Raw genomic sequence first — 10,989 nt, forward strand, 5'->3', positions numbered from 1 at the left:
CCAGATAGGCGACAGGTTAGTGACAGGAAATAAGATGCACATCATCGTGTGGTGGAGAGTTGGAGATGGAGGGTACATCTACCAGCGGAACCTGAAATTAATAACAGGCCACAGCTTAGGCCGATAAGGCGGGGCCGTTATCCAACTTTCCACCAAACCCCCCCCTGTCGCATTACCTCGGAATCTAATCAACTTCGCCGCATTTCAAAGCTATTTCTCGAGTCCTACTCCGTTTGTTCTCGACACACACTACCTGGCCATTGAGCCGCAAAAGCCCTCAGGGCCAAAACAACACAGCAACCACAGCAGCCGCAACCCGCAACTCTCACTCGCACGGCCATGGATTTCCTCAAATCCGCCGTCGCATCTGCGATCGCTAAAGGAAGCTCACTTCCTTTCTCTCTCGGTGATAGAGTTGACATTGGCGATTCGATCTGGACTCTGCATAACGGTACGAAACGGGTAGGGTGGTTCCCCATTCGCGAATAACCTCGGACAAGGCTGACGGGCTCTTGGTGGGACTAGGACGACAGCTCTGCGTGCAGTGTGTTTACATTCGATATTGCGGCAAACAAGTCGCGTCTTCCGTTGGCGAAGAATGCGGTGCGGAAGTGCAGGACCTTACGCCATCCTGGTGTGATCAAGGTTTTGGATACGATTGAGGTATATTGGTCTGCTAGTGTTGCTGTGTTGAAGACGCAATATGAATTCAAGGCTAACTTTTTTTCAGACTGAGTCGACTCTTTACATCGTTACCGAACGAGTTGTTCCGCTTTCATGGCAGGTCAAGCGAAGGAGTTTGAGTGAGGAGACTGCAAAATGGGGGTTATACACTGTCTCGGTAGGTGATCTGATGTGGTTTGAAAGGAACAATACTGACTTACCCTGTGATACTAGTCTACTCTCAAGTTTATCAATGAAGATGCATCCTCCGTCCACGGTGCCGTTCGCGCGTCGTCGGTCTACACGAGTGAAAGTGGCGAGTGGAAGTTGGGTGGGTTTGATATTCTGAGCTCGATGAAGGAGGATGATGCAATTATATATGTGAGTGGGACAATTTGATGAAAACAGACAAGTTATACTAACCAGGAACAGACGTATGGAAGCATTGTGCCTGATGCAGCTCGATACACTCCTCCAGAGGTGGTCAAAGGTGGCTGGGAAGTCATCAAGCGCCACCCCTTGGCAGCTGTTGATGCTTATGGCTTGGGTGTTTTGATTTTCGAGGTCTTTAATGGTCAATTTTCGGGTGGTGACCAAATCGGCAAAACAACAAATATCCCTCCAAGTATGCACCAAAGCTACAAACGTCTTTGTACTGCAAACCCCAAACTTCGATTGAGCCCGGGTCACTTTGTTGAACAGGGCAAAAAGCATGGCGGGTTCTTCCAGACCTCGTTGATTCGGTTGACCGAGGACATGGAGAGTTTGGGTCTTAAGACTGATGTCGAGAGGGAAGAATTCATTAAGTAAGTTCTTTTTGGTTCAATCAACAGTTCTCGCTACTAACTATCAGCAGTGAACTTGATAATCTATCAGAAGACTTCCCCGAGGATTTCTTCAAGATGAAGGTACTCCCCGAGTTACTCAAGTCTGTTGAATTCGGTGGTGGTGGACCAAAGGTCTTGAGTGCTACATTGAAGATTGGTTCCAAGCTTTCGGCAGATGAGTTCAATGCTAAGTTGACTCCTGTCGTTGTACGCTTATTTGGTAATCCCGATCGAGCACTTCGCGTGTGCTTGTTAGATAATCTACCTTTGATGATTGATAATCTTACTCAGAAGGTGGTCAATGACAAGATCTTCCCTCAGATGGTAAGTTGTGGCACTCACATAATAGAAAACTACTAACATCATCAGACTTCTGGTTTTACCGATGTCGCCCCCGTGGTGAGAGAACAGACTGTCAAGGCTGTGCTTTCTGTTATCAATAAACTCAGTGATCGAGTGATCAATGGAGAATTGCTCAAATTCTTGGCTCGTACCGCCAATGATGAGCAACCTGGCATTCGAACAAACACTACCATCTGTCTTGGACGGATTGCAAAAAACCTGGGACAAAGTGTACGTTTCAAAAGATATCTTAATTATGCAGTGCTGACATTGCTGTAGACCCGGTCTAAGGTCCTTATTGCTGCCTTTACAAGAGCTATCCGTGATCCCTTTGCACATGCTCGTGTTGCGGGCTTGCTTGCCTTGGCTGCCACAATCGATGTCTTCACTGAAGAAGATTGCGCCGGGAAAATTCTACCTGCCATCTGTCCATCCTTAATAGACAAAGAGAAGTAAGTCAGGGCGTTTAATCTTTACTCTTCATTGCTAATACATTTCTAGGCTCATCCGGGACCAAGCAAACAAAACCCTCGATCTCTACCTACAACGAGTCCGAAAATTTGCTACCACAATGGCAGACACAGTGCTGCCACCTAGCGCTCCCACAGAAGCAGTATCAAACAAGCCCGATCCCCAACCCGGTAACACGAATGACAAGTCCTGGGCTGGATGGGCAATTTCATCATTTACCAACAAGATTGCAACTGCCAATGGCGAGATTGAGCCAACCGCTGTCGCTAACGCCGGACCCGACACTACCCGGTCTGCATCTGTTCCCCGCCCCGCCAAATCATCTCCTTCCACACAGCTCGACTTACCCAAACAAACATTACGCCCCGCTGCCCAGCCGCTAGCCCGGTCGATGTCTGACCGTCCGCCTCATGCTGCCTATGAACCCCCGGAGGAAGAGGAAGGAGAAGATGTCTTCGATGCCTGGGGTGCTATGGATGATGATGAAAACGATGTAGACTCCTTCACTGCTGCCGTGGCTTCCCCCAATCCCTCATCGCCTGATCCTTCTGCTAATAAATCCTCTGCCGTGCCCTACGACGATGGTGGTGAGCCCGATTTTGCAGGGTGGTTAGCCGCCAAGAGCCAGGCTAAGACTAAAAAGCCCCTACCTAAAGGTCTCGGCAAAGTGGGCTCCAATCTGGCAGCCACCAAATCCTCCACTAAGCCGCGCGTCCCAACAGCAAAGAAGATCGATACAAAGCCCAAGGATGAAGAGGATGATGGATGGGGAGATGCATGGGATTAGAGAACGATGTTTGACAATTGTACATTTGCATAGGGATAGTGGGTAGAGCGGGGTCTAGACACTTCTAGCGAATAATTAATGTTCATTGTCATTAATGGATTGTCGATCAGGTGGACTCAGTTTCAGCCCTATGGCTTTTACGTATATTGACTACCCCGCTATTTGACAATGAGTTTTGATTCATGGAAATTGGCTACTACTTACTTACTTATCTTTGCACTTAACCCATTAGGCTCTACGGGGCGCATTCCCTCCAATGCCAGTTAGAGATTTATGATAGTTTCGGTTCAATTCTGTCGCGATCCGCGGAACCCGTGATTTATCTTATCGTTACTCCGCCTTTTCAACAACTCCTACCTTCTCTTCTACCACCTTCCACAATACGGAGTTCAAGGTCTCTTATACGGCTCAGTGGAGGATCACAGGCAGCATAAGAAGACCACGGAAATTAGACCCCATGCCAAGCTTTGTCTAATCACAAATCTCCTACCGGTGATAATCCTGCTGCCTTAGAGTTGGTAACCAGATTACCTATCGCAACATGTCTGGCGAGCTGTGACGGGCTGCCAGATACCCGTGACCCTTTGGGAGACCACTAATGTGATTCTCTGACTATACAATCCCCACCCTCCCGTTACGCATTGACTGTCAAGTCTCAAAATGGACCAGGAGGAAGCCCCGCCGCCTTACTCTGCCGTTGATCCATTAGTTCCGCCGGCGAATAATAGGAACAATGTTTCTCAGCAAACCTCAGTCCCTGCACGTCGACATGCCGAGCCAAGTGCCAGTAGTTCCAGTATTGTGGAGTTACCTCCATCAACCTCGCCTGCCATTGTCCCGATTCATTTCACCTCCGCCGTGGCTTACTTCGAGGAAAGACCTCCACTTATACTGGACGACAGTCGGGGCATTCTACACCACCACATGACTATATATCCCCGCAGCCAAGCAAAAGATTTTCCTCGGCGACCCCGCTGCTGGGCATCCCGTTCAAATGAGATACTCCAGCAGGATTGGGACACCTTCCTGCGATATTTGTTCCCACCCCAATTAGGATTGGCTGCTGCCTCCCAACATCTGCCCCGTCAGCTGCGAGCTGAAATTCAACGGGACCGCAAAGATCGACCCCAAGAGACAGATGAGCAGCGGCGGGCCCGCATAATGGCTGTGGTTGATGAATGGAATGAATGCTTTTTCGAGCCTCGCGCTACTGCCATCGCTTTTGTTTATATCGGAGAGCCGGACGCAGCTCCTTCATCAGCCCTGTGTCCTTATTGCTATCCCGCAGCAACCAAAGCGACACAAGGAAATGGAGCATCGGTATCTCCAGAGGGACAATCTCCATGGAGCTCGAATACCTCGTCCCCCGTGCCAGGGCAGTATGCCCAGTCGCCAACAGCCTGGCCTTACGCCCCAGCTGGTCCATATGGACTTCCACCTGGCACTATGGCGTATGGTCCACCATATGGTGTTCCTCCATTCCCAGGTCACGGCATGAATCACCACCCACCCGGACACTATCCACCACACCCACCGCCTAACGGGGCACCTTGGCAATGGAACAATTGGGCATATGCTCAGCCTCAAAATGGGAATTCCGGCACATCCAAGGGTGCATTTGGCTGGTTCTCTAATATTACAGCTCAAGCACAGAAGTATGGTGAGCGCTTTGCCGAGCAGGCGCAACAATACGGTGATCAAATCAGCGCACAAGCTATGCATTACGGCCGACAAGTCGAAGAGCAGGCTTTAGCACATGGTCGATGGGTCGAAGAACAAGCCCGTTTTGGTCGAAAGCCCGGTGCAAATGCACCGATTGGTTATCCTCCCCAGCCTACTTGGCCTGGTCAGACAAATGAAACTATGTATAATACGCCAATAACCCCAGCCCAACCCTCGCCGGTTGAACTTCCCGTGCCAGCTACAGGCACAGCCGTCGCTACCACCACCACAACAAGATTAAGTCAGGATCATCCGCCTCAAATTCAACCTCAAGATCCACCTCGAGATCCACCTCGAGATCAACCTCAGGATCAATCTCAGGATCAACCTCAAGATCAAAATTACAGCAAGGATGATGACAAAGACAAACGACCCGCCGAACAAGCGCGCCGTACATCCATCCACTCCGTATCATCCGCATCCTCACTCAGCTCCCTTGACTCCCTAAATACCACTTCTGATCTCGACGCCTCCGACCTAGCCACAGTCCGCGCTCAGCTTCAAGCCTTGGAGGACAGACACGATCGTACTTTATATGACGCTGCGGCTGATCTTCGTACACAGCTGGACGCTCTACAAGCGTCTCGCCGCGAAGCTCGCTTTTCTGGCCGGTCTCATTGGCGCCCTGGAACGAACCAGAATCAACAAACTCAAAGACCGAACAGTAAAGACTGGGGCCGATGGGACTCACCCGAGCAGCAACAACGCCAGAATACCGAACGGCGCGTCTTCAAAGAGGAACTTCGTGTTACCAAGAAGGCTTTCCGGGAGGTGGTTCGTCGAGCACGTGAAGAGCAGCGCACAAGAACTCATCACAACCATCGTCACCATATCCATGGCCATGGAAGACACCATTGGTCTATGGACTCAGGTCGAAAGAAGGACGAATGTGACTTAACTGGACCCATGAAAAAGCTTGCCCTTGATGAATCACAGCAAGGTCGTCGTTCACATGTTCACACCACGTCTATTCGGAATTCCCATCCTATTCGCAGGGATGTGCCTGCCGGTGTCGAGACCAGTTCGGGTATCGACACCCCTGGTTCGGACACGCCTTCTTCTTCCCAGACTAGTGTCCATGGATTTCCCACAGAGCTTCCTGAGCGCAGGGGTGCATCAGCCTCGCACACCAGACTAAGGGACAAGCTGAAGCCGCGTATTGTGAAGAAGCAGCAGACTGGTGACTCCACACCATCATCTCGAGGCGAGGAGTCTGGTAAGAAGTCGAAGAAATGGGCGAAGGATTAAGTTGGTTTCTTTCATTTTTTGAGTACATATTGGCGAGTAACTTTGAAAAGGCAGCTATTCAAGCTAGCCTATGACATTACGATTCCTTGCATTGGAATGATATCCACATTGAATTTTAAGGATTTGGACATATTTACATCCATACAATTCGAAGTACAAACATGAGTGTCATATCTTGTCATGTTCTTTCATGCCAAAGTCTTTCACTCACGTTTTGCAGACATGCATAGTCTTGACGCATGAGACCATAAATACCGTAGCAACCGAAGAATCCGATCAAGGTTATGAATGCTGCGACTCATTCTTCTCCACCAAGTCACCAACTCCCAATCCGCGTCCAACCTTAACCTTGATCATCCTCTCCTGGTCTTTGGAATCATCCTTCTTTCCAAGCTCACCAACCGCCTCGCCCTCATCCTGCACATCATCATCGTTCTTCTCGTTCTCCCGATCCCGCGCCTCAATGGCCTTCCAGTCCAGCCACTGATTCTGCAGGTTCAATTTCATAGCATAAGCATTCTCGCCATCAGCATAGTACTTCTCCTCGACCTTCTCAACCTCGAAACCCAAAGTATCACGGTATAGACGAAGCGCCGCAGTGTTAGAAACACGCACGTGCAACGAAACATAGTTTGCGCGGTGAGACTCGGCCATGGCTTTTTCTACACAGCATTAGCATCAATACCAAACAAACCGAGCCCAGAAATATAAGATAAAATAAAACTCACGACTCATGCGCATCAACCGCTCTGCAATTCCCAACCTCCGGTGCGTCCGCATAACACTCAAACTGGTAATATGTCCATGCTGCATCCCATCCGTAGGCTCCTCTTCCATCTTCGCAAGCACATACCCGACAACCTTAGGGTACTGTCCCGACACATCGCCTGCAGCACCGCGACTAGCTCCAGCCTTGTACCCACCCTTCGGCCGGACGATCGCCACAAAGCTCAGCTGGGGCCATGTCAGGGCGTGGTAGAGGTAGTATTTCAAGAAGTAGTTCTCGGGGAGATTGGTGATGTTGCAGGTTTGGATTGAGGGGAGGAGGTCGATGTAGGAGGGGTAAGAGCTCAGTGGGACAATGTCGACCATTTTGGGTGGTTGAGACGAGGGATGAGGACCTCGGCGGATTGATTGCTGCCTTTTGTGGCGAGGAGAGGAGGAATTGAGGTGGTGTGGTCCGGTTTGGTTCGGTTCTGTTGGTGATCGGTTTGGTGGGATTGATTTGGTGATGATTGCGGGGTCATGTGATTTTTAAGGCTTGGCCTGAGGTTTTCAATTTGGAGTACATCTTTCTCATTATATGACACGTTCACGGGAGCTTTGGTTTATAGGTAGTTTGAGTGGTAGCGAATGAGATGATAAAATTATACTAGCACATTCATTCACTCCCATATCCTCAGTAAAGATATGGTTCTACTCCCGTCTAGCGTTATGAGAAACCCTATAAAAGTACATTCACGCTAGAGCTTCACGACGCCATTCAAAGCCAACCTCACCTGTAGCCAGAATATATCCAGTTGTAAACATAAAATGGAAGCCCAGTTCTCAAGTTCATTTGCAATCCTCACAGCCTAGATTCCAATCAATGTAAACACTACAATGAACACAGTCGACCCCCCTCTTACCCCGGATGAATTCAAAACAACCTCAACATTTCGAAAACGCCTTCGAGAATCGGAAAAAGCATGCCCAAAGATGACAGTGGAACTCTACAATGCAACCATTGATCCCTACCGCTCCACCAGTCTTGATCCCACATGGCCACATCCACTCCTACTTCAATACGACTCCCAACTAGTCAAGAGTATCGAACCAATGGAATCCGAGATCGCAAGCCAGCTCTGGATCGGAGGTCTTCATAAACAAGGCCTTGTCACTGTTGCTCTTGCATCCGCGGACCGGTACACAGATCATCCACCTCAGAAACATCTGTCTATCAGGTTCGTGGGACAGGTTATTCGTCCCGATACGCTGGATTCCGTGGTGTTACAATCCGAGACTGCGCTGGTTTCCGGTATTCTTTGATGTGCCGTGTGATCATCCGGCTTATCAGGCTTGGGAAGAGTGTGCGGAGTTGATTCGTGGTGTTGTTCGTCCGGTGCTTGGCGCTGTGCCGGTTAAATTTGGGAATTTTGGATGGCATCAGAGTGCTTGTATTCCATCTGTTGTTATTTTGGTGGCTCGTTCGACTGAGGCGTACTGGGCTTCTCTGCGCAAAGATATTTGGGCTGTATTCTCTGAGGATCTTGAGATTGAAGTTGAGTTCATACCACGATGGGATTCAGGTTGAGAGGGAATTAGATAAGATGATTCAAGATATCTGTATGTAGAATTGTCATCAATACTACTTCATGATTTGGAAAAGCTCATAGGCTGATCTATCACAATTCTAGTAGACTGATTTGAACGAATTGGGAGTTAGCATACTAGAGCCTGCATTTTTCTAAGATTCCGATACAAAGACTACTCCCATTTTTGAAATAGCTCGCTTCTTCCCAAGTGATTGCCGGACACTCCCTCAGCTTCATTTACTACTCCCACCCTCATTCTCATCTCTCTTCCAAACCTCCCATCTCCACAACCTCCACAACTCACCTCATCAAAATGCCAAAAAAGGCGACTTCTGGTTTCATACCAAAGCTGAATCGATAGCAAGAAAAGCAGCAAAAGCAGCAAAAGCAGCACTCCCACGATCCCCCTCCCCAGAACCCTATCCCCAAACCGAAAAGGAAACCGTGAAAGAACAACGCAGAAAACTTCGCCATTCATCAAAAGTCCAAGAAAGAATGACAGCAGAATCCTACCTCGTGAACATTGACCCTCAACGTGCAACTAGCCTCTCCTACGCCTGGCCCCAGCCCTACGCCATGGTCGAGCACGCCAAACTCCGAGGCATCGCAGACGACACACTGACATTGTCCGACGGAACCGAAACGACCATGGCAAAGAAAGTAATCAACTACCTCGTAGAAAATGGGTTCGTCACGCCTCGCTTCTTCACATACAAAGCCTACAAAGATGGATACGCGTCTGGGAGGAACTATGTCGCTTTCATCACATACACCAATCTCTATCCTTCGCCGGGCAAGTTGAAGCTCGTGCAGGACGAGGTTCAGAAGTTTATCAGCTTGGTTCGGCAGAAAGCTCCTGTTCCGGAGATCTGGATTGATCTGGTGAATGTTGAGAGGAATGTGGTGTTGCATCGATCGAATATTGGGGTTTTGGATATGGATTTGCATTGGGCGGTTGCTGCGTGGGAGCGGTGCAAGATTGATTTTGCTGAGCGGCTTGAGAAGGATCTTGAGACGCAATGGTATTTTTGTGGACTTTTTAAGGTTGGATTGACTGATGAGGATGAGAACCCTTGGCCTGCGGTGGTAGTTTTTGTGCGGCCTTTGACGATTGCTAATTGGGGCGAGTTGGAAGGGTGGGTTCGGAAGAGGGTAAAACGAGTTACGGCGAAGAGGATTGAGCTGGAGATTGAGCCAGAGGTTGAGCGAATTGATAGTTATGATTGTGATAATGGGGTTTATCCGGAGATTTATCGGATGGGGATGATTTAGGATATGGGTTTAAGCTGTCAATCAATATGTTTCCAAATCAAATTCAGCTTGTAGATGTAGAAGTAGTAGATTGATCATTCCAAATGGTGTATAGATGCTATGTTTTGATCTATATGAATCATGATAAAAATCAGAAATATCCCAAGTGCAGCATTTCGCATGGAAACAAATATCGACAAAAAGAAGCGGCCAATCGGCGTGAAAAATAGAGGGGAAAAAATCACTGTCAGATTCAATCCGTAGTGATGGCATGAGGTTCAGATTGAGGCGAGTCGGAATCCCCCGAAGATTTCTCCCGCAAAACAGTTCCATCCTGCTTAAGCTTCTTGCGTGCTTTCCGGCCACCACAACAAGCGGCACAACAATCTCCAATCTGAATGATGAAACCAAGCAGACTAAAGAACGAAGCGATCCACATGAACGCAAACATCTGCCTCCCAACATGAGCCTTGATGTTCAAACTAGGGTCCGCACTTGCAAAGACATTGGCGAAAATAATCCACATGACAGTAGCAATAGCCGATCCTACGATCGTCAGCAGCGCCGTGAAGAATGTTAAGAACATGAATGGTAGAGAGCGAAGGAAGATAAAAGTGCATCGACGGTGAGGCATGCGGGCGTCGGGTTCTCCTGCCTGTTCCTTGCCAAACAAATATTTGATCGCTTGTGGCGGGCGGGCCGAGACCGCCAGGGGACTGACGAAAATCATGACGAAATTCAAAACTGTAGCCGCGAGGAAGATTCCAAACATCCATCGTGATGCTAGTCGAGCGAGCTTAAGTGGGCTGGTAATATCGGAGGGTAGTGCGACTGGCAATTGATTAGCTTGGAATTATCTCCTTGGATTCGATTCACGTACTACTGGCGCCAGACAAGAGCTCATTGACAATGATCTCCACGGGGTTAAAGGCGTACAAAGTCTTCGGCTTGGAGCAGTGTGTAATGCCTTGACCATCGTAGCCCTCGCAAAAGTTCCACAATCCAACCTGGTAGAAATCATGCAGACCAATGGACTGGGCGATGGAGTTGATCAGGACGGCATTGGGGACGGAGACTGGGATGATGTTGGACAGATCGAGGTAGAGAAAGTAAGTGTCACGTAAGACGGGTTTGTTGGATGTATTTGCGATCTCCACCAAGATTAAGAAGATAAAGGCGATTAAATAGAATAAAGAGCGAATGCCACGATGCCAGTTGACTGTTGATTGGGGGCGCCGAGCGATTGGCTGGGGATTAGCTCGGGCGCTGCGGAAGAACGGCATTCTACGCCTGACGGTGTCGGTCCCATCAGCCATGGAATATAGCAGAGCAGGATAGTATTTAAAGGGGGAAAGGGGAAATGAAAATATGTAAAGGAGAGAAT

General features: G+C 48.9%; 6 protein-coding genes across 6 annotated transcripts; 4 read left to right on the forward strand and 2 right to left on the reverse strand.

The window, feature by feature from the left end:
* Positions 1 to 339: 339 nt before the first annotated feature.
* On the forward strand, positions 340 to 3,090 carry N7520_000747 (COPI-interacting protein CEX1; the record flags this gene model as incomplete). The annotated part of the gene is made up of 9 exons (XM_057134682.1): positions 340 to 462; positions 526 to 663; positions 731 to 841; positions 898 to 1,044; positions 1,096 to 1,469; positions 1,517 to 1,814; positions 1,860 to 2,063; positions 2,112 to 2,284; positions 2,334 to 3,090. 9 exons carry the CDS (start codon positions 340 to 342, stop codon positions 3,088 to 3,090), a joined length of 2,325 nt encoding a protein of 774 aa, XP_057000618.1.
* Positions 3,091 to 3,750: 660 nt separating this feature from the next.
* On the forward strand, positions 3,751 to 6,060 carry N7520_000748 (uncharacterized protein; the record flags this gene model as incomplete). Its single annotated transcript, XM_057134683.1, has 1 exon — positions 3,751 to 6,060. The coding sequence occupies one exon, from the start codon at positions 3,751 to 3,753 to the stop codon at positions 6,058 to 6,060; it is 2,310 nt and encodes a 769-aa protein (XP_057000619.1).
* A 282-nt stretch (positions 6,061 to 6,342) lies between these two features.
* On the reverse strand, positions 6,343 to 7,152 carry N7520_000749 (peptide alpha-N-acetyltransferase complex A subunit ARD1; the record flags this gene model as incomplete). The annotated part of the gene is made up of 2 exons (XM_057134684.1): positions 6,343 to 6,722; positions 6,789 to 7,152. 2 exons carry the CDS (start codon positions 7,150 to 7,152, stop codon positions 6,343 to 6,345), a joined length of 744 nt encoding a protein of 247 aa, XP_057000620.1.
* A 510-nt stretch (positions 7,153 to 7,662) lies between these two features.
* On the forward strand, positions 7,663 to 8,088 carry N7520_000750 (uncharacterized protein; the record flags this gene model as incomplete). The annotated part of the gene is made up of 1 exon (XM_057134685.1): positions 7,663 to 8,088. The coding sequence occupies one exon, from the start codon at positions 7,663 to 7,665 to the stop codon at positions 8,086 to 8,088; it is 426 nt and encodes a 141-aa protein (XP_057000621.1).
* A 761-nt stretch (positions 8,089 to 8,849) lies between these two features.
* On the forward strand, positions 8,850 to 9,626 carry N7520_000751 (uncharacterized protein; the record flags this gene model as incomplete). Its single annotated transcript, XM_057134686.1, has 1 exon — positions 8,850 to 9,626. One exon carries the CDS (start codon positions 8,850 to 8,852, stop codon positions 9,624 to 9,626), a length of 777 nt encoding a protein of 258 aa, XP_057000622.1.
* A 232-nt stretch (positions 9,627 to 9,858) lies between these two features.
* N7520_000752 (SUR7/PalI family protein) lies at positions 9,859 to 10,921 on the reverse strand (the record flags this gene model as incomplete). The annotated part of the gene is made up of 2 exons (XM_057134687.1): positions 9,859 to 10,436; positions 10,486 to 10,921. 2 exons carry the CDS (start codon positions 10,919 to 10,921, stop codon positions 9,859 to 9,861), a joined length of 1,014 nt encoding a protein of 337 aa, XP_057000623.1.
* Between the last annotated feature and the right edge of the window lie 68 nt (positions 10,922 to 10,989).

This window comes from Penicillium odoratum (assembly GCF_028828045.1).
Source record: "Penicillium odoratum strain IBT 22623 chromosome Unknown utg000001l_segment0_segment0, whole genome shotgun sequence".
Classification (NCBI taxonomy): domain Eukaryota; kingdom Fungi; phylum Ascomycota; class Eurotiomycetes; order Eurotiales; family Aspergillaceae; genus Penicillium; species Penicillium odoratum.